We start from the raw sequence: 26,847 nt of genomic DNA, 5'->3' as shown, positions 1-26,847 counted from the left end.
TTTCAGACTTGTTCGACTACACTGGATGTGTCTGCGTCAACTAATCACGGTTTCATGTGGTGGTGCATTTTTTATCGAACACTCAGCATGGATAGCTGCAGCGTTGTTGTTCTCCAGATGCATGAAATGGATTACGGCACGGTATTCCACTTTATCAATGGGGTGCGTCATCTTGTTTTGCCTCTTCTAACTCAGTGCTGGGATGCTGAGGTGCGGGCATTTCAAAGTGTACCTGTACAGTGGGCATAACTCGCAAACAAATAAAAACTTAATTACCTAACTTTTTTTTTTCGAGGCGATGATTAAAACTACACTACCAACCCCCACTGTTTCACATGGAGATACCGCACTTGACTCACCTACATAGGCGGAAAGTGACCTATGGCGGTACCGTCCCCGATCGCCTTGCTTTACCTCCCATGCGTTTCCCTCTGTTAGCATTATTCATATGGTTAAGCTGTAGGCTGTTTTATGGCCCAAAATACCGATTACCTGCTGCACTATTTGTATACGGAAATGCGGTACGCCTCGCCGGACTACTGCACGTCTTTTCTCACTCTGTTCTACGTAGCATCGATAACCACCCGCACTGTGAATAGAGTCTCTGCCTATACCTTCCGAATTTGATTTTCACATCAGTTTTAGTAGGGTGAAATATCTGAAGCTGACTTAATGTTTAAAGCTGCTATGAATCAAATAATTATGAACATCAATCTAGAATCAAGCCAAGTTGTTCCACAACCGGCTGCAAAAGCAGAAGTGAAAGTGATTTCTTGATGCTAGTGTTTCCAGCAAATGTATATGGCACCGGTGGGCAATGGTAGTTATTCGGAATGATGGAAATCGTATGGCTGCCATGTGGAGACACAAATATTGCCCGACATACTCATTTTTCTCTTTGATTTCAATGTCGAATGACATCCGACGGGCTACTTTTTTTTTACTTTTATTTTTATTTCTTTTCACACCGTGCAGTATGTTCCATTTTGAAGCACTTACACATACCATAAAGGGCCAAGCTGTCTGTTCTATAGAACAGAAGGCTAGATTCTTACACATGTGAAAGTGGCCGTGTTCTTTTCACGCCGTTATTGTTATATGGAGTTGGCAGACAGAAGGCATGGAAGTGACGAAGATATTGCGAAGTGGCTTTTTTAGGATACTGAGAATGAAGGAGAGTATTGAGGAAAGGGAGTAAGAAGATTCTCTGAGATTCTGGAGTAGTATTAAGTCCCTCCAGCATAGAAAAATGTGACGATAATGTGCAGTCTGTCTCATGCAACGGAAGGTGTATCGTGAAGGTCATCTTATCAACTTCACGTATTCTGTACGACGACATGGTTTCACCCTTCCTCGTAGTATTAGGATAACAATGGGCCTCGAATATTTCGAGCTCTATTTTACAGATACAGCAGTGCGAGAACAAAAAACACAAAGGCTGATTCCATCAACAAATGTTCAACGTGGCAATCTTGAATCGACTTTCTATTGGAAGAAATGAAGGTATTGCTTGCCGTAATACTGAAAGGCAAAATTGGGTGACTATTTTGCTGAAGATTAGCTAGACCGAACTACGTTCTTCATGAATATTTCTGGTCTCTGATTTTTTCAGGTACCCACTTAACCTGCTTCCAGTCCAAAATAAAAGCTCTTAATAATGGTCTATCTCAATAAGTGTGCAAAAATATCCTCGAGTGTGTGTGCATCACACATGCTGCGTATTATAGAATCACATGTAGAACGTAAGTGAACTGGTATTAAAACATCTGTCACTCCACATTTTTCGAGACATTGCTCATGTACTTCGTACCACATTCTGCATGTGCGAGAACCAATCTGGCCGAAAAGTATTTACCGGATATCATCCCTGGAGCAAGGGAATAGATGCGTTACTGTCCTCTGTGTCCTGTACCTTTCTTTGTCCCGCTTGCGTTCGCGCTCCGGGGTCACATGCAGACCGGCTTACATAACACATTCCACTGTGTCCGGATTCCTTAGCATCACTGCTGAGCACGCTATGCCCGGAGCATTGCTGTGTTCCGCTGTTGTACAGCGTACTGTGCGACTGCCAACACGTACTGCACATACTGAGAGAGGTTTTTAAATTACAGAAAAGGGCCATTAGAATTATTGCACACAGCTCCCCACAAACACACTGCAAGCCCTTGTTCATGCAGCTAAACATACTTACAATACCATCTTTGTACATATTAAAAAGCATACTGCATACAAGAACACACTTGAGTAGTTTACATGTAAATTCAGATCTTCATGACTACAATACACGTATGAGTAAGAATCTGCATGTAGAAAGAACAAGAAAAACAAAAACTCAAAAACATGTGAGCCACTATGGAATAAAGCTTTATAATGCTCTGCCGCTCTTCATCAGGGGAATAGAAGACGAAGGAAAATCTAAGTCAGAATTAAATGGTTGGTTCAAATGGCTCTGAGCACTATGGGACTTCACTTCTGAGGTCATCAGTCCCCTAGAACTTGTTGTTGTTGTTGTGGTCTTCAGTCCTGAGACTGGTTTGATGCAGCTCTGCATGCTACTCTATCCTGGGTTGGGTTGTTTGGGGAAGGAGACCAGACAGCGAGGTCATCGGTCTCATCGGATTAGGGAAGGATGGGGAACGAAGTCGGCCGTGCCCTTTCAAAGCAACCATTCCGGCATTTGCCTGGAGCGATTTAGGGAAATCACGGAAAACCTAAATCAGGATGGCCGGACGCGGGATTGAACCGTCATCCTCCCGAATGCGAGTCCAGTGTCTAACCACCGCGCCACCTCGCTCTGTACTCTATCCTGTGCAAGCTTCTTCATCTCGGAGTACCTACTGCAACCTACATCCTTTCGAATCGGCTTAGTGTATTCATCTCTTGGTCTCCCTCTACGATTTTTACCCTCCACGCTGCCTTCCTATACTAAACTGCTGATACCTTGATGCCTCAGAATATGATCCACCAAGCGATCCCTTCTCCTAGTCAAGTTGTGCCACAAGCTCCTCTTCTCTCCAATTCTATTCAGTACCTCGTCATTAGTTATGTGATCTACCCATCTAATCTTCAGCATTCTACTGTAGCACCACATTTCGAAAGCTTCTATTTTCTTCTTGTCTAAACTATTTATCGTTCACGTTTCACTTTCATACATGGCCATACTCCATACAAATACTTTCAGAAATGACTTCCTGACACTTAAATCTATACTCGATGTTAACAAATTTCTCTTCTTCAGAAACGCTTTCCTTGCCATCGCCAGTCTACATTTTATATCCTCTCTACTTCGACCATCATCAGTTATTTTGCTCACCAAATAGCAAAACTTCCATTCAACATTGTCTAAAGCTTTTTCTAAGTCTACAGATGCTAGAAACGTAGGTTTTTCTTTCCTTAATCTAGCTCCTAAGATAAGTCGTAGAGTCAGTATTGCCTCACCTATCTTCCCCGAGGTCGGCTTCTACCAGTTTTTCCATTCGTCTCTAAAGAATTCGGGTTAGTATTTTGCAGCTGTGGCTTATTAAACTAATAGTTCGGTAATTTTCACATCTGTCAACACCTGCTTTCTTTGGGATTGGAATTATTATACTCTTCTTGAAGTCTGAGGGTATTTCGCCTGTCTCATACATCGTCAGGACTGGCTCTCCCAACGCAGTCAGTCGTTCTAATGGAATGTTGTCTACTCTTGTTTCAACTTAGATCTTTCAGTGCTCTGTCAAACTCTTCACGCAGTATCATACCTCCCATTTCATCTTCATCTACATCCTCTTCCATTTCCATAATACTGTCCTCAAGTACATCGCCCTTGTATAGACCCTCTATATACTCCTTCCACCTTTCTGCTTTCCCTTCTTTGCGTAGGACTGGGTTTCGATCTGAGCTCTTGATATTCATACAAGTGGTTCTCTTTTCTCCAAAGGTCTCTTTAATTTTCCTGTAGGCAGTATCTATCTTACCCCTAGTGAGATAAGCCTCTACATCCTTACATTTGTCCTCTAGCCATCCCTGCTTAGGCATTTTGCACTTCCTGTCAATCTCATATTTGAGACGTTTGTGTTCCTTTTTGCCTGCTTCATTTACTGCATTTTTATGTTTTCTCCTTTCATCAATCAAATTCAATATTTCTTCTGTTACCCAAGGAGTTCTACTAGCCCTCGTCTTTTTGCCTACTTGATCCTCTGCTGCCTTCACTACTTCATCCCTCAAAGCTACCCATTCTTCTTCTACTGTATTTCTTTCCCCCATTCCTGTCAATTGTTCCGTTATGCTCTCTCTGAAACTCTGTTTAACCTCTGGTTTAGTCAGTTTATCCAGGTCTCATCTCTTTAAATTCCCACTTTTTTGCAGTTTCTTCCGTTTTAATCCACAGTTCATAACCAATAGATTGTGGTCAGAGTCCATATCTGCCCCTGGAAATGTCTTACAATTTAAAACCTGGTTCCTAAATCTCTGTCTTACCATTACATAATCTATCTGAAACCTGTCAGTATCTCCAGGCTTCTTCCATGTATACAGCCTTCTTTTATGATTCTTAAACCAAGTGTAAGCTATGATTAAGTTGTGCTCTGTGCAAAATTCTACCAGGCTGCTTCCTCTTTCATTTCTTAGCCCCAATTCATATTCACCTACTACGTTTCCTTCTCTCCCTTTTCCTACTACCGAATTCCAGTCACCCATGACTATTAAATTTTCGTCTCCCTTCACTATCTGAATAATTTCTTTGATTTCATCATACATTTCTTCAATTTCTTCGTCATCTGAAGAGCTAGTTGGCATATAAACTTGTACTACTGTAGTAGGCGTGGGCTTCGTGTCTATCTTGGCCACAATAATGCGTTCACTATGCTGTTTGTAGTAGCTTACCCGCACTCCTATTTTCCTATTCATTATTAAAGCTACTCTTGCATTAACCCTATTTGATTTTGTATTTATGATCCGGTATTCGCCTGACCAAAAGGCTTGTTCCTCTTGCCACTGAACTTCACTAATTCCCATTATATCTAAATTTAACCTATCCATTTCCCTTTTTAAATTTTCTAATCCGCCTGCCCGATTAAGGGATCTGACATTCCACGCTCCGATCCGTAGAACGCCAGTTTTCTTTCTCCTGATAACGACGTCCTCTTGAGTAGTCCCCGTCCGGAGATCCGAATGGGGGACTATTTTACCTCCGGAATATTTTACCCAAGAGGACGCCATCATCATTTAACCATACAGTAAAGCTGCATGCCCTCGGGAAAAATTACGGCTGTAGTTTCCCCTTGCTTTCAATCGTTCGCAGTACCAGCACAGCAAGGTCGTTTTGGTTAGTGTTACAAGACCAGATCAGTCAATCATCCAGACTGTTGCCCCTGCAACTACTGAAAAGGCTGCTGCCCCTCTTCAGGAACCACGCGTTTGTCTGGCCTCTTAACAGATACCCCACCGTTGTGGTTGCGCCTACGGTACGGCTATCTGTATCACTGAGGCACGCAAGCCTTCCCACCAACAGCAAGGTCCATGGTTCACTTAGAACTACTTAACCCTAACTAACCTAAGGACATCACACACACCCATGCCCGAGGCAGGATTCGAACCTGTGACCGTAGCGGTTGTGCGATTCCAGATTGTAGCGCTTAGAACCGCTCGGCCACCCCGGCCAGCTCAGAATTGAAAAAGTTCATGATAAATAAATGTTTTTATAACATAGAGGAATATTTTAAATCCATAAATCACTAACTGATAGTTGTATTGTCAATATCATGTTATTTTCATTGTCAGTTCTAGGTCTCATTTATACTCTTTTAACTCTAAAATTATGTGTAATATGTGATTTCCAAAATGTACTAAATATATATAAATCCATCACACACGGTACATGTTAAAAGAGCATGTAAAAGAACAACACATTAATTCATTTTTTTAATTTTCAACATATTATATAATGTTAATTTTATGCGTTTTAATTCAATGTTTTAATTTTCAAAATAATGTTAATTTTGTGTGTTTGATAAATATTTGTAATATTCTGCTGTACATATTCTGGACAGTGTTATGACAATTCCTATATCACGTAAATGATGAAACGGATGATAATAAATGAAATGAAATGAAATGAAAGTAGATGCGTCCTTGCGTACACTTTCATAGCACTCAGTGCTGAGAAGTTACCTAAAATAAAATCAATGGGCTTTATAGTATTAGTGGTCGCAGCCACTCTTGCGTAGTTGCCACTTCAGTGACGTTCATCTCATAACTGATAAAGCCTACTAAGGAAATAAAAGGATTAATTTTTTGATAACTACAAATATTTTGTTTTGAGATACGTAGAGGTTTGAAGGATGTAGCTTGAGCACTTACTTCTGTGAAATTTCTTGGTAGATTAAGACTGTTTGTCGGACCTTGCCACGGTTCGCGCGGCTTCCCCCGTCGGAGATTCGACTTCTCCCTCGGGCATGGGTGTGTGTGATGTCCTTACCCTAAGTTAGTTTAAGTTAAAGTAGTGTGTAATCCTAGGGACCGATGACCTCAGCAGTTTGGTCTCATAGGAACTTACCACTACAACCATAGGACTGGCACTCGAACCCAAATCTTTCCTTTCGAGGGTAGTACTCTTATTGACTCAGCTATGCAGTCGCGACTCACAACACACCCTTCACAGCTTGTGAGATCGAATTTCGGTCCGGCAAACAGTTTTAATCTCCCAAGAATTTTCTAAACAGCGGACATTCTGCTGCACAGTGAAAGTTTCAGTCTGGTGCTACTACTTTGTTTCTGGGCGTCTCCTTGACGTTAATTTCTTAAATTTTTCCTTCCAGTATATTTGTTAAAAGGTTTAAGTGTCGAAATAAAAATTTCTAATGTTACATTTTCCTTTTTTGAATAGACACTATAGCCAGTCCCAAGCCTGGCTGCAAAAGTAGGAGGCTGTTAGCTGAAACTCATCAGTAATTCTGGGTTCAACTGGCTTCAGACGATAACACGTTGTAAGGGATCCCTGTTGAGGCTTACAGGTGTAGAAAACCAACGACTTCAGTGGCGTAAGAATATGCCAGTCTCAACGACGGAGAAGGCGGAAGAGTCTTCCCTCCTTATGGTGGTTGCAACTCCATCATTACCATCATAATACAGAAGACACAAGCGGCAAGTCTGTATCGTGACTGAACATTTACCAGCACGGACAGGATAACTCAAACTGCGATGTACAAGGCAACACAGTATATCACCACATTATTTTCTGAGTACAGCAACCACGAAGAATACATAGAACAATGGTGATATTCCTGATTGTGGAATGCAGAAATCAAGGTCCAGCAGGGATGTGAGTGAAGTGGTGTTCAAAATGGCTCTGAACACTATGGGACTTAACATCTGTGGTCATCAGTCCCCTAGAACTTAGAACTACTTAAACCTAACTAACCTAAGGACATCACACACATCCATGCCCGAGGCAGGATTCGAACCTGCGACCGTAGCGGTCACGCGGTTCCAGACTGAAGCGCCTAGAACCACACGGCCACACCGGTCGGCTATGAGTGAAGTGACACAGATCCAGATATCGTCATGAAACAGATGAAATATTATAAAACAGTCGATACACAAGATTCATGGTTCAAATAACTCTAAGCACTATGGGACTTAACAAATGGTTCAAATGGCTCTGAGCACTATGGGACTTAACATCTGAGGTCATTAGTCCCCTAGAACTTAGAACTACTTAAACCTAACTAGCCTAAGGACATCACACACATCCATGTCTGAGGCAGGATGCGAACCTGCGACCGTAGCGGTCACGTGGTTCCAGACTGAAGAGCCTAGAACCGCACGGCCACACCGGCCGGCGGGACTTAACATCTGAAGTCATCAGTCCCCTTGATTTAGAACTACTTAAACCTAACTAACCTAAGAACATCACACACATCCATGCCCGAGACAGGATTTGAACCTGCGACCGTAGCAGCAGCGCGGTTCCGGACTGAAGCGCCTAGAACCGCTCGGCCACAGCGGTCGTCCAAGATTCATGGATTTTACTGTTTTGTATGTGATGTGTCAGTTCACTTGCTCTTCATTACAACAGACGCCACGAATTATCAGCTGTCAACATTGTAGTTCGAAAGCTACAAGTGGAATGACTTGTCTTCATCAGTTATCACCATTTGTACGGAAATGAGGTCTGGTAATCACCTCAACTAAAGTAAAGCAGCCATGGCGCCGATGTTTGGCCTGAATACTACAGCGCGATAGTAGGGATTCGAATGGCCCTGCTAGAGGAAATATGCCTTTGCCTGCCTCAGATATTGGATTCGGTTCACCAACCCTCGTATAGGGAGACCTTCAGATTAAGGTGGAATATGAGTCACAGAGCGATTTGGCATTTTCATACACACCTGGCAAATTTAATTATCACAATAATATACAAAATAATGGAAAATAATGTTGAGGATCTATTAGATGTCCTTCACTTTAGCTTTAGGAAATGAGAAAGCATGAGAGAAGCAGTTCTGTCGTTTCGCTTGATGTTGAAGCAAGTCTAGAGCAAAATCAGGACATTTTCATATGATTCATCGACCTAGACAAAGCATCCGATACCGTAAAGTGTTGCTGGGAGTTTGAAATTCTTAGTAAGTCGAATAATGTGTAGCATGCGCAAGAACCAAGAGGGAACAATAAGTATTGAAGTCCGAGAGAAAACTGCTCAAAATCAAAAGAACGTAAAGCAAGAATGCAGCCTTCCTCCACTGCTGCTCAACCAGTATATCGATGAAGCAATAAGTGAAATAAATGAAGAAGGGATTAAAATTCATGAGACAAGATCTTAGTTATAGTATTTGCTGCTGAGATTGCTATCCTCTGTAAAAGCGAGAAAGAAATGTTAAATTGAATGAACACTCTATTGAATACAAAATTTTGAAGGCTTGCGTGGCTACTTATTGACAAATTGCCTGTTGGTTTCTGTCTCAGGTTTTTCGGCCGACGTTCGTCTGATAATTTTTCTGACATTTCGCCAGCAAGAGTGGCTGGCATTGTCAAAGCTCCGCTCTCCAGTCCTCTATCAGTAACGGAGATTGAAGCTTTGAGAATGCCAGCCACTCGTTTACTCTACTGAATATTGATCTCATAATGTGTACTGAGAGCGAGCAAGCAAAAGAGTAGCAACAGGAATGAGATTCACGACAAACTGAATATCACGATTGGTGATCACGCAGTACATAAAGAGATGCTGTTGCCTTGGAACCAAAATGACGGATGAAGTAAGGAGGACATAAGAAGCAGAGAAGCACAGCCAAAGAAGAGAATATCCCTCAAAAAAAACAACTCTCCTACTTAATCTGAGGAGAAAACTAAGAATGCACGCCTGAAACACACCGTTGTATCGAAGAGGATCATGGACTGCGGCAAAAGTGGAAAAGTAAAGAACCGAAATGGTTGTGGTGTGGTGCTACAAAAGAATGCGGAGAATTATGTAGACTGGCAAGAAATGAGGAGGTTCCCTGCATAATAGACAAGGAAAGAAAAAAGTAAGGTGTAATAAACACTAAGTACAAGAAGAGGCAGGATGATAGGTGTTGTGCTAAGATACCAGGGAAATACTTCAATGCTAGAAGAGGGAGCCATGAGGGACAAAAATTCTGGGGAAAGACAGATTGGAATATCCACTGCCAATCACTGCGGACGTTGGGTGTAAGCACTGCTCTGAGCTCAGAAAACCGGACAAGGAAAGGTCAGTATAGATGGGAAAGTCATTTTAAATGCTACCAATAAAAATGGTGTCTGTTCCCATTCTTCGAGAGTCTGTGGTGGAACAGGACGGCCACGGACACGTCTGTCAAGCATGTCCTACATATGCAGTATTGGGCTTAGGTCGGGACTCACTATCAGCCATTCCATTACTTCAATGTCCAGGCTTCATAAGACATCTCTGCCGACATCCGCCGACACATGCAGCAGACACCACTTATTCCAACAGGATCTGTTCGATGTACTGCCTAGCGGTAAGGCATCAATGGACTATCAGAAGATCCGTATGGCGGTCAACACTGAAGCCCCTCTCCCCCTCAACAACATCACAGAAACCCAGAAATCTGTCGATTTCCTGGGCAACATCTGGGAGGTGACACTCATTACGGGTCTCCCAGATGAACACGACCATTCCTTGAGCCAGAAGATGTCTGGACTCGTTCGTGAATAACATTTCCGCCAGTGACACGGGAATGGCAGAGCTGAAGGCGAGCTGCAAGATGCTATCGTATCAAGCGGGGCACTAGAACAGGACGCTTGGGTCGTACGATGCTTTCTCGTAACCTGTTGTTTACCCGTCTGACTGGACACAGCGGCTCCAGTGACCCTTCTGAGATCGTATTTCAGTTCTCTGGCGGTATTCGTGCGACGCCGCAAGGCAGAGATGGCCACATATCGGTCTTCGTGTGTGGCTGTAATGCGTCACTGACCTTGTCCAATTCGCCCGTAGCGTCTCCACAACCTGTGAATGCCGGATGGAGAGACATTGGCGTCTCCCGAAACACAACAGAAAGTCTGTTCGTTCTGGTTCAGACAGACTGCCCTTGCAACTTGCCTTATTGCATATGCTTGGTTGAGTACAACTGGCACCTGTGTACCTTACTGGGAGCGGTACTCACTTCCTTCTGGGGGTCACCTGACACTGTAATTTATGACACAGTGTAAATGCTGTGTAAACTGAAAGTGAAGATCTCAACCTGTGCAGTAAGACCATAGGACCACAGATAGCGCCTGTATCGAAATAGATTTAAAATGCCGGGAGTTGACTCGCGAATTCCCCTAATTGTTTTGAACAATGTATTTATAGCGTTTATTTTAACTGATGCTGTTGTGAACTTGATATTGCAAACTAGTGAACTTTTTTCTCCAGGTTTCAGTTTCTGTTGCTTCGTAATTCTTGAATGCAGAATATATAACAGTTATGGAGTTGAAGTTCGGCTCTTCGCATTGTTATGATTGTGGTACTGTTTATCTTGTTCACCTACACTCCGATGACTAAGTTCGATTATCAGTGTTCAAAGCGACTGCTTCACACCTGGAAGTAAGACCGAGCAACATGTTTCCAGGGCCACAAGATATGGCATCACCTTCATTTGTTTCCATTTGTTAGCGTACACAATGGGGAGGGGAGGCGTAATACTAAAAGCTGGCCCAGCTAATCATGGCATCACATACATGGTGTTTCTAAGACAATCGAAAGCAGAAAAGAACCCAGTCATTCCGAAAAGGATGACAGGGTCATCTTTGCTATTGCCCGAATAAATCTTTCACGTGCGGAGGAGAGTTGCCTGTCGAAATTAAAGCGTCTGATTTCGAGTCTGGGTCAGTCACACAGTTCTAACCTGTAACTTTCATGTTTACTATACTTTTCTAACATACACTACCGGCCATTAAAATTGCTACACCACGGAGATGACGTGCTACAGACGCGAAATTTAACCGACAGGAAGAAGATGCTGTGATATGCAAATGATTAGCTTTTCAGAGCATTCACACATGGTTGGCGCCGGTGGCGACACCTACAACGTCCTGACATGAGGAAAGTTTCCAACCGATTTCTTATACACAATCAGCAGTTGATCGCCGTTGCCTGTGAAACGTTGTTGGCTCTGAGCACTATGCGACTTAACTTCTGAGGTCATCAGTCGCCTAGAACTTAGAACTAATTAAACCTAACTAACCTAAGGACATCACACACATCCATGCCCGAGGCAGGATTCGAACCTGCGACCGTAGCGGTCGCTCGGCTCCAGACTGTAGCGCCTAGAACCGCACGGCCACTCCGGCCGGCAGAAACGTTGTTGCGATGCCTCGTGTAAGGAGGAGAAATGCGTACCGTCACGTTTCCGCCTTTGATAAAGGTCGCATTGTAGCCTATCACGATTGCCGTTTATCGTATCGCGACATTGCTGATCGCATTGGTCGAGATCCAATGACTGTTAGCAGAATATGGAATCGGTGGGTTCAGGAGGGTAATACGGAACGCCGTGCTGGCTCCCAACGGCCTCGTATCACTACCAGTCGAGATGACAGGCATCTTATCCGTATGGCTGTAACGTATCGTGCAGCCACGTCTCGATCCCTGAGTCAACAGATGGGGACGTTTTTAAGACAACAACCATCTGCACGAACAGTTCGACGACATTTGCAGCAGCATGGACTTTCAGCTCGGAGACCATGGCTGCGGTTACCCTTGACGCTGCATCACAGACAGAAGCGCGGGTGGACGAATGGCAAAACGTCATTTTTTCGGATGAATCTAGGTTCTTTTTACAGCATCATGATGGTCGCATCCGTGTTTAGCGACGTCGCGGTGAACGCACATTGTAAGCGTGTATTCGTCATCGCCATACTGGTGTATCACCCGGCGTGATGGCATGGGGTGCCATTGGTTGCACGTCTCGGTCACCTCTTGTTCGCATTGACGGCACTTTGAACAGTGGACTTTACATTTCAGATGTGTTACGACCCGTGGCTCTACCCGTCATTCGATCCCTGCGTAAGCCTACATTTCAGTAGGATAATGCACGACCGCATGTTGCAGGTCCTGTACGGGTTTTTCTGGATGCAGAAAATGTTCGACTGCTGCCCTGGCCAGCACATTCTCCAGATCTCTCATCAACCGAAAACGTCTGGTCAATGATGGCCGAACAACTGGCTCGTCACAATCCGCCAGTCACTACTCTTGATGAACTGTGGTATCGTGTTGAGGCTGCATAGGCAGCTGTACCTGTACACGCCATCCAAGCTCTGTTTGACTCAATGCCCAAGCGTATCAAGGCTGTTATTACGGCCAGAGGTGGTTGTTCTGTGTACTGATTTCTCAGGATTTATGCACCCATCTGCGTGAAAATGTAATCACATATCAGTTCTAGTATAATATATGTGTCCAATGAATACACGTTTATCACCTGCGTTTCTTCTTGGAGTAGCAATTTTAATGGCCAGTAGCGTATTATCTCCGGACCGAGCCCGTTTACTCGTTTCTGTAATTGTTATGTACAACAGGTCTTTGCCAAATCCTAAAGGATCGGCTCCAGACCGGGTGATATACCGCTGTTGTTTATCACCCTTTGTATAGAAATTTCTGAAAGCCCTTACAGAAAGTAACACCTTACAGAAGAGCTGTAAGCGGGAGCAGAAAGTAGTCAACAAAAACGCCAAAAATCTGCTCCAGATTCTGACTGGCTGAAAGGCCTCAATTTAAATAATTTCTTGGAGTGGTTTGGGACTCGCGAAATCGACTAATAGGTCAGCCGCCCTCGTGGAGTGCAGAAGTCATGTATCTCTTGGAGTAGAGATGGTATTTTCGTCCTGTATCTCACAAGCCGAGAGAAGATGATGCTTGATAGTCAACAGACGCATTTCCGGTAGTATGGAAAGTTGAGAGAGTCCGAAAGCGCGCTCCCGTACGCCGTCGTTGATTTCGTGTTGAACTGTACCGGTCTTCTAGGCGATCGCTGCCGTTTAGCGACTGAGCAGACACTGAACGGGCAGAGACCTCAAAGTACTTTGTGGAGCCAAGTAGCTGGTTGGACGGTGTTGTTGTTCAGTGAAAGATACAGATTTGGCGAAGTTTACGTTTAAGCAAATTAATTACGTTCGTTTCTGTGAAAACTTGAGCGTGGTGTTTTGGTATCACTGTTTCCCTATTGCATTTGAACGGTATTCCTGTTTTGTTGTTATGAGGATCATCGGCGGGGGTTGCTACTAAACAGTCGTAGTCGGTGTATGGAACTGTTAATGCTGAGCATGTTCCACATCAGTGCTCGGATCTTGGAATATTTCTAGAATCTGATTGGACTGCGAAAGGACTTTTAATTGTTGACTATGGAGTAGCGTTAATTTTTACCTTGGCTCTCGGGTCAGAAACGATGCAGACGACCGTTATTTGGACTGGAGACTATAGCAGCCCAAAGAATTAATCCGGATCCGCCCATAAACGTTTCCAGTTGAACATGCGGAGCAGTACGTCGCGTAATTTCTCTCACGCGCCTCACATCACCAAGAGATTAGATTAAGTGGCGACCGTTCTCATGTATTTCGAACCGGATTGTTGAAGGAAGGTTGGTTACTGTGAATATAAAAATAAGCCAGGTATGAATATGAGTAACCATGGGCTTGTAATATTTTTTAAAAACTGTTTAATATAGGAGAAGAAGCTATGAAATTCCCCAGCTGGAAGTCAGAAACTCTAGGAAAGGACGAAAAGGACGTTTCACTGTTCGAAATTAAGTTTGTGTCACTGCCTTTTAATAACGGTACGAGGTACTCCCATTCATGCACTGTACAAACGGTGATGTGGCTATACAATTATATCACGGGAAAGACACCAAGCATTAACACTAAAATGTGAGAGAGTCATTTTTCATAATGAAAGTTACTTACTTACTTTTACTCTCCTGGTCCCATAAATCACAATAGGTTTTAGCCTCGTCAAGTAGCCTGCTTTGCAGCGCTCTATTCTTCGCATCTTCTTCTCTTGCTCCTAGTATCTGAATATCCTCAGCCCCCTCGTCTCTGCATTGTATTTTTGCTCCGCCTAATGGTCTTCGTTCTTCGGGTTTCTTGTCTGACACTTCTCTCAGTCTTGATCCCTCCTTTCTTTTATATCGGCCATAGTCGTGTTGACTTCCGCAACAACATCTGATTCCTTACATATCTACCTCAATTCCTAGTTATTTCTTCTTCGCCATTTTCCCCCTTCACAAATTGATCCAGGCATCTTTTTCAGTATTTTCTTTCTCGCTGTGTACTTATCTATTCTCCATGTTTTTACCCAATATAGTAAGGTCTGACTACAGTTTAATATATTCTTATTTTGGTCCCTCTTGAAAATAACTTTCATGACAGTTATTTACGAGGGTGAGTCAAATGAAAACCTTAAATATTTTTTTTAAAATATTATTTATTGTGCAGAAGTGGTACAAAGCAGTATCACTTTTCAACATAATCTTCCCCACGCTCAATGCAAGTCCTCCAGCGCTTACAAAGTGCCTACATTCCTTTAGAAAAATATTCGTTTGGTAGTCCGCGCAATCACTCGTGCACCGCGTGGCATACCTCTTCATCAGAGCGGAACTTCTTTCCTCCCATTGCGTCTTTGAGTGGTCCAAACATATGGAAATCACTTGGGGCCAGGTCTGGTGAGTATGTTGGATGAGGAAGACATTCAAAATGCAGGTCTGTGATTGTTGCAACTGTTGTACGGGCAGTGTGAGGCCTTGCATTGTCATGTTGCAAAAGGATGCCTGCTGACAGCAATCCACGTCGCTATGATTTGATTGCAGGCCGCAGATGATGTATGATACACTGTTGACAGTGGTCCCTCTAGGCATGTAATGCTACAAAATGACGCCTTTTTCGTCCCAAAAGAGAGTCAGCATAACCTTCCCTGCTGATGGGTCTGTTCGAAACTTCTTTGGTTTTGGTGATGAGGAATGGCGCCATTCCTTGCTCGCTCTCTTCGTTTCCGGTTCGTGGAAGTTAACCCAGGTTTCGTCCCCAGTAACGATTCTTGCAAGCAAGCCATCACCTTCAAAGCCCCGAAGAAGTTCTTCACAAGCAGCAACACATCGTTCTCTCATTTCAGGAGTCAGCTGCCGTGGCACCCATCTTGCAGACACTTTGTGAAACTGGAGCACATCATGCACAATGTGGTGTGCTGACCCATGACTAACCTGTAAACATGCTTCAGTGTCATTCAGTGTCACCCGGCGGTTTCCTTCACTATGGCTTCAGCTGCTGCAATGTTCTGTGGAGTCACAACTCGTTGTGCCTGACCTGGACGAGGAGCATCTTCCACTGAAGTCACACCGTTTGCGAACGGTGACTTGGTGCTGTGACAAACATGCATCACCCCACTGAACCTTCATTCGTCGATGAAATTCAATAGGTTTCACACCTTCACAACGAAAAAACCGAATAACAGAACGCTGTTCTTTCCTGGTGCCAGTAGCAAGTGGGGCGGCCATCTTTATACTGATACTGCGACGGTATGTGTGCATCTGCACTATGCTGCCACCTACAGGCCATTCTGCACGCTGTTTGTAGCACGCTTACCGAATTACGGGATAACGGCGCGAAATTTCGATTTGTTATTGCAAATTTTAGGTTTTCATTTGAATCACCCTCGTATTAAGTGAAATGATGCTCTTCTACTTCTTGTTTCCTGATCAAAATTCTTCTTTCTCTTCTTTTTTCCTTACCTTGTCTCGTATCTTCACGGGGTTGAAATGATAATCTAAATTTGGCAACGTTAATGGTATAGAATATCCGTATGGCCTTCCTGTCGCCTGCTGACCCATGTGAAAGTGTGAGAACGTTTTCGAAATATTTATAAATCGTTCAACTGGAACGAGACGTGTGTTCCAGCATGACATTCACCTAGTCGGGTGCCGGGAACTACCTAATCATCACATCCAAGTTGGGCAGCACACCGGCCCTCGTCGTTAACCCGTCGGGAGGATTTGATCCGGCGCCGGCGCACTTCCCTGAATCCCGGAAATGGCATGCTAACGCGGGTTTTTCTAGCCAGAATTAACGACAATAAATATTTTGGAACACTAAATTTGTAAATCACACTGACTTATCATAGTAATAGTGTATAGATCGTCGTAGTGACGTGCAATACCTAGTATTCAGCACTAGGCGCCGTATGTTTGCTATCATTACCGCAGCAATGTTGGGAACGCTCGTACACACACCTTATCAGGCTTGACTGCCATATGGTCCCGTTTATTGGCTGGCCTGCAACCACTCCCTGCGGTGCGTACTGACTAGCGCCAGTCAGTACAATATTAAACGTCCTGAAAACAATATGTTCTATAGCTAGCAAAAGTATTAAGACCGTCGAAGTTGCTAGTACCCAACTGATCAATCATCTCCAACTTCTTAATTTTTTAGAATACTTCTGTGAGTCGTTGATCCGTCGACAACTCGACCAACTGAATCTCAAATTCACTTGCCTTCTCCCTGTCTATGAGCGGGGACTTCAAGCTCGGCGACAGCATTGATGCTGTTAGAGAGATTGTTGGCTGGTTGGTCTGGGGGGAGGGGACCAAACAGTGAGGTCATCGGTCCTATAGATTAGGGAAGGCAGTACCCTTTCAAAAGAACCATCATATTCGAGAGAAGTGACCTATGTACTGCTTCACCATTAATGACGGGAACACGAAGTTATGTTCTACATGCAGATCTTCGCTAAACAGACACACACCACATAGCATAGCGGCCGATGTTGAGAAGGAAGAAACTCTCCCACAGCCAGTTTATCTTCGCTGACACTGGCGTCTCCCAAGTCATCACCCGCTCACTAACCTACCGCATCTGAGCTGACAACTATTCTTGTAATGTAATGTAATCCATTCCTTCCATACCCTCTCCATGAAACAAACGGTATTATCCTATACTGACCTACCACACCCACAGTCCAAATTACACATCTGTTTATGAAGCATAGACATTCAATACATATGTTTCTACAATATGTATCTCCGTCTTTCTACAGTTAAAGACCCGGTTTCCTGTATCTACAACTACATGGAGCTTACCGTTGATATCTATACAACACACGGTCACTCGCATAACTACCGGGTGATCAAAAAGTCAGTATAAATTAGAAAACTTAATAAATCACGGAATAATGTAGATAGAGAGGTAAAAATTGACACACATGCTTGGAATGACATGGGGTTTTATTAGAACCAAAATAAAAAAACAAAGCACTGCTAGACGCGTGAAAGATCTCTTGCGCGCGTCGTTTGGTGATGATCGTGCGCTCAGCCGCCACTTTCGTCATGCTTGGGCTCCCAGGTCCCCAGACCTCAGTCCGTGCGATTATTGGCTTTGGTGTTACCTGAAGTCGCTCAAGTGTATCGTGATCGATCGACATCCCTAGGGATGCTGAAAGACAACATCCGACGCCAATGCCTCACAACAACTCCGGACATGCTTTACAGTGCTGTTCACAACATTATTCCTCGACTACATCTATTGTTGAGGAATGATGGTGGACATATTCAGCATTTCCTGTAAAGAACATCATCTTTGCTTTGTCTTACTTTGTTATGCTAATTATTGCTATTCTGATCAGATGAAGCGCCATCTGTCGAATATTTTTTGAACGTTTGTATTTTTTGGTTCTAATTAAACCCCATGTCATTCCAAGCATGTATGTCAATTTTTACCTCTCTATCTACATTATTCCGTGATTTATTCAGTTTTCAAATTTATACTATTTGATCACCCGGTACATCAAAATATTGCTGCCATGTCAACAATCATTACCAATCATCGTCACGATATCAAGAATCAAACCTCACATTATTATCAAAATGTTTTTATGTTGTTTAACTCTTTGCTACAATGTATTTATTATGCTTTATATCTCCTTTTTCATGACTTTAATCGTTTTTACGAAAAAATTCTATTATTTCGATAAACAAAACGGTTAAAAGAGCTGAATGTAGTTGTTGGCCGACAGCGTCTCGCCAAGAATCGCTTGACACTAAACGAAAAAGGAACGAGGTTTCCTTTGTTTCTTAATTCGACAACAAATGTCGTTGATCAATTAAGTTTTTAGATATCACCAGATGTTACCAGGAAGGCATGAAGAATGATCAGCATCTTAAATTCTCGCGTACTATCAGTATACCTGTGTGCGTGTTATTTTACAAACATGTGTCGGTTGCTCAGTGGCAAAATCCGAGACAATGGAACAAAAAGTCTCGGATTTGATCCCTGGTCAGTCCTAGGATTTACATCTGTCACGTTTAACTTCTTACACATCTGCCACTGTTAATGTGAAAAATGCTGAGTTGTACCGTGATTCGAAATCCACATTGAACTATACACCCGTCCTATATCTAGTGAGGTGGGTTACATCAAAAGCCAGATGTTGGCAATAGCATACCATCTCTATTAGGACTGGGCCTAGTAAAGCACTATCGTATTTAATCCAACCTTTAGGTAGATAACAGTATCCCAGATGTGGAGGAGGAAAAGAAATCAAACTTCACGGGTCAAGAGAGTGTCTGATGTTACTGCAGCGATTACAAAATCGAGGGTAATTTACAACGAACTTGGCAATTTGAGCTCGCTTATCAACCACTCCACTAACATGGATGCATGCACTGATTCGGGTGGAAACAGTGTTATAAATGCGTCGTAGCCTCTCCTGAGACAGTTGGTCCACAATTGTAACTGGCCCTTGATAGCCTGTATACTGTTGTCCGAATTCATCGCAAGCATGTTCTATCGAAGACAGATCCAGAAATCTTGGTGGCCACAACAGTACCTCAACATCACGCATCTTTGCGTCAAGATGGAGGCAGCAGCTGGTGCATACAGAGTCAAAACTGGTACAAAGTGGATCTCATTGGAATATCCAGAATCTCACACTAAAGTAGTGAATGTGGTAAATATAGGAATGGTTGGGGAAATGCCGGCCGACTATATAATAACTCCCAAATCCTTCAACAAGACTTACTGTATAATAGTTGGAAGCAGGGAGCAATTGGAAAAAACAGTTCGACACCGTACGGGTCGAAATCAGACCAAGGCGCTGAGGCTGGGGTGTACGGGGTTCAGCCAAGACTGGAGGGCATCATATCTGTAGGAAAACTGGCCTCGGTATTCCAAGCCGAAATCACTGCAATTAGGGCGTGTGTGGAAGAGAATGTGCATAGGTACTTAAAGGACAGTAGCATCTACAGCTTTTCAGACAACCAGGCAGGCCAGAAATCATTGGCAGCTCCTGCAACAAGATCTAAGATGGTTTCAGAATGTCACAGGGTGATGGTGAAGCTAGGGGGAAGCAATAGGGTAAACCTAGTGTAGGTCCCTGGCCACTCAGGGATCGATGGCAATGAACAAGCCGACAGATTGGCCAGGTTGGAGCCAAGGATTCCATTCATTGGACCGGAACCTGTCCTGACAATCACCAAGGCTATGATAACACTAGAACTGCGGAACTGGCTCAGAAAACTACACATTGAATACTGGACCAAGGTATATAAACAAAAACATGGCAAGGTAATGATGCCACAGCCGTGTTTTAAAAGCTCTATAATCCTGAGCCTGAACAGGAAAGAGATTAATCTCATGGTTGGACTGATGAACGGCCAAGGGAATTTTGAAAAAACACCTACATACAATGGGTATAACAGAAGAAGACCCTAAGTGTAGGATTTGTGAGGAGAGTGAAGAAACTGCATCACACCTAATCTTCGAATGCACTGCATTGGAGAGTAAGGGGCACAGAATTTTCGGGATAACTGAAGCTGAAAAAATTGTGTCTAACAAAGAACTGGTAAAGGGACTCCTCGTACTATTTAAACCCACTGGTTGGCTTTACTAGATATACAGGGAGCAATATCGCACAATAAAATCGGTTTCGGTGCAGGCAGTGGCGGGTTAGACCAAAGTTGTTTTAGCTTCACTGCTAAAATCAAATCAAATCAAATCAGGCAGTCTCTTTAGTAGACCTGTTGCACCTTCTAAGTGTTTTGCCAATGAATCGCAGTCTTTGGTTTGCTCTACCCACAACATTATTTGTGTGATTGTTCTAATTTAGGTTATTTGTAATTGTAATCCCTAAGTATTTAGTTGAATATACAGCCTTCAGATTTGTGTGACTTACCGCGAATCGAAATTTAGCGTATTTCTTTTAGTACTCATGTGAATAACTTCGCAGTTTTCTTTATTCAGGGTTAATTACCCTTTTTCGCACTGCACAGATACCTTATCTAAATCATTTTTCAACTCGTTTTGGTCATCTGATGACTTAACAAGACGGCAAATGACAGCATCATTGCAAGCAATCTTAGAGGGCTACTCAGATTGTCTCCTATGTCGTTAATATAGATAAGGAACAATAGAGGGCCTATAACACTTTCTTGGGGACGCCAGATATTACTTCTGTTTTGATCGATGACTTTCCGTCTATTACTAAGTATTGTGACCTTTCTGACAGGAAGCACGAATCCAGTCGCACAACTGAGGCGATATTCCGTAGGCGTGCAATTTGGTTAGAAGACGCTAGTGAGGAACGGTGTCGAAAGCCTTCTGGAAATCTAAGAATAAGGAACCAATTTAATATCTCCTGTCGATAGCACTCATTACTTCATGAGTATAAAGAGCTAGTTGTGTTTCACAAGAACTATGTTTTCTGAATCCGTGACGAATGTGTGTCAATAAATCGTTTTCTTCGAGATTATTCATAATGTTCGAACACAGTATATGTTCCAAAACCCTACTGCAAATCGACGTTAGTGATATGGGCCTGTAATTCAGCGGATTACTCCTATTTTCCTTTTTGGGTATTGGTGTGACTTGAGCAATTTTCCAGTCTTTAGGTACGGATCTTTCTGTCAGCGAGCAGTTGTAGGTACGGATCTTTCTGTCAGCGAGCAGTTGTCTGCTAAATATGGAGCTACAGTATCAGCATACTCTGAGAGGAACCTGACTAGTATACAATTTGGACCGGGGGCCTCACCTTTATTAAGTGATTTAAGCTGCTTTGCTTCACCGAAGATATCTACTTCTATGTTTCTCATTTTGGCAGTTGTTCTTGATTGGAATTCAGGAATATTTACTTCGTCTTCTTTGGTGAAGGAGTTTCGGAAAACCGTGTTTAATAACTCTGCCTTAGTGTTATCGGGCAGTGAAGGTATTGGTTGCATCTTGTCACTGGTGTGCTTCGTGTACAACCACAATCTCTTTGGGTTTTGTGCCAGATTCCGAGACAGTTTCATTGTGGAAATTACTAAACGCATCTCGCATTGAAGTACGCGCCGTATTTCTAACTTTTTCAAAACTTTGTCAATCTTGGGGATTTTGCGTTCTTTTAAATTTGGTGTGCTTTTTTCGTTCCTTCTGCAACAGCGATCTGCCCCGTTTTGTGGACCATGGGGAACCAGTACCACCACTTATTAATTTATGTGGTATATATCTTTCAATTGCCGTCGATACTATGTCTCTGAAATCATTCCACACCTTTTCTACGCTTACATGATCAGATCGGAATGAGTGGGGACTTACTCTCAAAAAGGTGTTATCAGCATTTTTATCAGCTTTGTTGAATAGATGTGTTTTGCGTTTCTTTTTTATGGTTGTGGGTGCTACGTTATTCAGCTTAGCAGACTGTGGTTGCTAATCCCTGTATTCATCGAGATACTCCCTAATTGTCCAGGATTATTTGTTGCTAAGAGGTCAAGTATGCTTTCGCAACCATTTACACTTCGAGTGGGCTCATCAACTATATGTTCAAAATAATTTTCTAAGAAAGACTTCAGTACAAATTCTGATGACGTTTTATGCCTGCCGCCGGCTTTAAAAAGGTATAATTTTTCCAGCTTATCGAGGGTAGATTGAAGTCACCACCGACTATAATTGGTTGAGTGGGGTACCACTTTGAAATGAGACTCAAGTTTTCTTTGAACTGTTCAGCAAATATATCTTCTGAGTCGGTGTCCAGTAAAACGATCCAATTAATAGTTTAGTCCGATTGTCATGTATAACCTCTACCCACTATTTCACAGAAACTATCAACTTCAATTTCACTACAAGGTAAAATCTTCTGACAGCAATAAATACTCCACCACCAACTGTATTTAAATTATCCTCTCTGAGCACTGTTAGGTCGTTTGAAAAAATTTCGGCTGAACTTATTTTCAGCTTTAGCCAGTTTGCCATATCTGTAACTATTTGAGCTTCAATGATTTCTATTAGGGCTTGGAACTCTGGTTCATTCCCAACACAGCTACGACAATTTACAGCTACAATATCGATCGTTTCTACAACTACCTTACTATGTTTTACCTGTCCCCTTTTAGATGGACGCCCTTACTATGTTTTCCTGAGACCCTCTAACCTAAAAAACCGCCCAGTCCCTTCCACACAGCTCCTGCAACCCGTGTAGCCACTCTCTGTGTGTAGTGGACTCCTGACCTATTAAGCGGAACCCGGAAACCCACCACCCGATGGCGCAAGTCAAGGAATCTGCAGCCTACACTGTCACAGAACCGCCTGAGCCTCTGATTCAGAGCCTCCACTCGGCTCTGCATCGAAGGACACGGTCGGTTCTATCGACGATGCTGCAGATGGTGAGCAAGTAAGATTGGCGTCTTTACCATTTCCGCTAGCCGCCCAAAACCAGAGAGAATCTCCTCCGATCCAAAGTGACACACGTCATTACGTCATTGGTACTGACATAAGCCACCACATGTAGTTGGCTGTTCCCTGTACTCCCCATGGCATCCGGAAGCACTCTTTCCACATCCAGAATGACTCCCCCTGATATGCACACGGAGTGCACACTGGCTTCCCTCCCTTCTTTGACAGCCATGTTCCTAAGGGGCCTCATTACGCGCCTAACGTTGAAGCTTCCAACTACCAGCAAACCCACCCTCTGTAAATGCCCAGATCATGCGAGCCGAGAAGTTTTCTCTGGAACAGGGTGGACGACTGCATCTAGCTTAGAGACTTCGTCAGCCACAGATAACGGCCGAAACCTGTTCGTCAAACGAACCAGTGAGGCCCTACGATCGGCCCATCAGAAAGTCTTTCGCTGCCTGCCAGACTTTGGAATGATCTCCCACTCGACCACAGGTGAAGAGTCAACCTGAGTGCAGGCAGTACCTGGGGCGGCCACAGCAGTGGACCGGTCGAGGGACACGGGGGGACGTGCTCGGCGTCCCTCGCATCCTCGCGTCCGACCCCCACTGTGATGCCCCTTGGCAGCAGCCTCAAGCTGTGTGACGGAAGCCAACACCAGCTGGAGCTGTGAGAGAAGGGTCACCAACTCAGCTCGCATCTGTACACAGCAATCACAGTTCCTATCCATTACTGAAGTAGCTCCGGTTTGAAGCTCGAGAAACATGTAACAAACGAACAGTGTACTCAGCTTATTAGCAGCAGGAACTCGAGGTGCTCTCTCATTGACGGTCTAACTGACATTGAGCTACACTAACCAAAACAGACATTTAATTCAGACATATGCCAAGTTTTTACGTGCATTGTCCTGTTGACGAGCATTATCGTGACCTGTTCCATGACAGGTAATCCACGAGGACGCAGGATGTCCATGACATACCATTGTGACGTCAGAGTTTCTTCAGTCACAACCGACCGTTACGTGTGGTCATACATAATGGCTTCCGACAACATGGCGCCTGAAGCAAAATTGTTTGCAGCTGTAATCGCCGCCGATGGTATGTGGCATAGTGCAGAAACGCGATTCATTGCTGAACTCAATAAGCTGCCATTCATCAGCAGGCCATGCCTCCCGGTCACGACGCGACTCCAAACGCAGTCGTTTTTTGTTGAGGTGTTAACGACAGCCTAAGTATGGGACAGTAATTTCCCTGCCCAGCTGCAGCTAGTCTCCGACCAACGTTGCGGAGAGTCCGTTACTTGTTCTCGGATGGCAGGCGCAGATGTGAAATGGGGGCTTGGTGCACAAGACGGCGGCCCTTCTTTGTGGTGGTCACACGTGGTCGACCGGAACCTTGACGACAAGTATTCCTGCCCGCACGTTCCCTTAAAGACCAACATTGGGGCACTGTCATATCCGAATGCTCCACAAATCTGGACATTGCATGACTCGACCGGTCGGTCAAATGAACATCCACAATGACGAACCATTTCAAACAATGTCAGTTGGTGATAGCGCTGCCTAATACGAGTACACTGCAGTTCTGACTTTCACGGTGATCAGTCAACATCTGACGTTGTTTCGCCGCTTATGCATCCTATCAGGCCTGATAACAACACTAATGCAGAGTCAATAAAATTCTTCTGGGTTGTTGAATGCATTATCAATATACACTCCTGGAAATTGAAATAAGAACACCGTGAATTCATTGTCCCAGGAAGGGGAAACTTTATTGACACATTCCTGGGGTCAGATACATCACATGATCACACTGACAGAACCACAGGCACATAGACACAGGCAACAGAGCATGCACAATGTCGGCACTAGTACAGTGTATATCCACCTTTCGCAGCAATGCAGGCTGCGATTCTCCCATGGAGACGATCGTAGAGATGCTGGATGTAGTCCTGTGGAACGGCTTGCCATGCCATTTCCACCTGGCGCCTCAGTTGGACCAGCGTTTGTGCTGGACGTGCAGACCGCGTGAGACGCCGCTTCATCCAGTCCCAAACATGCTCAATGGGGGACAGATGCGGAGATCTTGCTTGCCAGGGTAGTTGACTTACACCTTCTGGAGCACGTTGGGTGGCACGGGATACATGCGGACGTGCATTGTCCTGTTGGAACAGCAAGTTCCCTTGCCGGTCTAGGAATGGTAGAACGATGGGTTCGATGACGGTTTGGATGTACCGTGCACTATTCAGTGTCCCCTCGACGATCACCAGTGGTGTACGGCCAGTGTAGGAGGTCGCTCCCCACACCATGATGCCGGGTGTTGGCCCTGTGTGCCTCGGTCGGTCCTGATTGTGGCGCTCACCTGCACGGCGCCAAACACGCATACGACCATCATTGGCACCAAGGCAGAAGCGACTCTCATCGCTGAAGACGACACGTCTCCATTCGTCCCTCCATTCACGCCTGTCGCGACACCACTGGAGGCGGGCTGCACGATGTTGGGGCATGAGCGGAAGACGGCCTAACGGTGTGCGGGACCGTAGCCCAGCTTCATGGAGACGGTTGCGAATGGTCCTCGCCGATACCCCAGGAGCAACAGTGTCCCTAATTTGCTGGGAAGTGGCGGTGCGGTCCCCTACGGCACTGCGTAGGATCCTACGGTCTTGGCGTGCATCCGTGCGTCGCTGCGGTCCGGTCCCAGGTCGACGGGCACGTGCGCCTTCCGCCGACCACTGGCGACAACATCGATGTATTGTGGAGACCTCACGCCCCACGTATTGAGCAATTCGGCGGTACGTCCACCCGGCCTCCCGCATGCCCACTATACGCCCTCGCTCAAAATCCGTCAACTGCACATGCGGTTCACGTCCACGGTGTCGCGGCATGCTACCAGTGTTAAAGACTGCGATGGAGCTCCGTATGCCACGGCAAACTGGCTGACACTGACGGCGGCGGTGCACAAATGCTGTGCAGCTAGCGCCATTCGACGGCCAACACCGCGGTTCCTGGTGTGTCCGCTGTGCCGTGCGTGTGATCATTGCTTGTACAGCCCTCTCGCAGTGTCCGGAGCAAGTATGGTGGGTCTGACACACCGGTGTCAATGTGTTCTTTTTTCCATTTCCAGGAGTGTATAAAATTTTCTCACGTTTCGGCTACTGTTGCAAGTGGCCTTCCTCAGGGCTGAGCTGACTGAATCAGTACATAAAATTGTCCGACTTTTCGGCCACTTGCAACAGTGTCCGAAACGTCTCACAATTTTATATACTGACAATGTGGTCATCTGCCCAGAAGAATTTTACTGACGGAGACAACGGCCGCGGAAGCCTACGCTTACATTTAACACTAATGCATTATGGCGGCCATTCTACATGTCATAGAATTAAGCTTTTAATCATTTATATACCAGCCGATATTATGTACGTGTACGAAGTTACATCCGACTGTGTCTCCTGAGTGCTTCCGTCTTTTGTCAGTCGCTACGTATAAACAGCTTTTGTTTTCCCCATAGGTGTCTTTAATTTCCCTATAGACAGCTAGACTCCTGTATTCCTTTTTCCTGCTTCATTTGATGCATATTTATATTTACGCCTTCCGTCAATGTTTTTATACCACAGGCTGGTTGTTTTGTTGCCTGTAAATCTCCCTTTCGAGAGGTGTTACTGTGATTCAGTAGCACTATTTGGCTTTTTGTAGCACTGAGGCGAAAACCACCGTCATCGTAGCCAGATTTCTAGTGG

The 26,847-nt window shown here is 44.3% G+C and overlaps 1 protein-coding gene across 1 annotated transcript in view; it reads left to right on the top strand.

Annotated features, from left to right (window-relative positions):
• Positions 1-16,276: 16,276 nt before the first annotated feature.
• The window catches only part of LOC124746573 (ionotropic receptor 21a), a 189,468-nt gene continuing 178,897 nt past the window's right edge, over positions 16,277-26,847 (top strand). Inside the window, exon 1 of the mRNA XM_047248945.1 lies at positions 16,277-16,312. Coding sequence (XP_047104901.1) covers positions 16,277-16,312 — 36 coding nt within the window. The remainder of the gene's footprint in view (positions 16,313-26,847) is intronic.

This window comes from Schistocerca piceifrons, chromosome 1 (assembly GCF_021461385.2).
Source record: "Schistocerca piceifrons isolate TAMUIC-IGC-003096 chromosome 1, iqSchPice1.1, whole genome shotgun sequence".
Taxonomy (NCBI): domain Eukaryota; kingdom Metazoa; phylum Arthropoda; class Insecta; order Orthoptera; family Acrididae; genus Schistocerca; species Schistocerca piceifrons.
The sequence above is the reverse complement of the archived record's forward strand: the minus strand, read 5'-3'. Positions and strand labels throughout refer to the sequence as shown.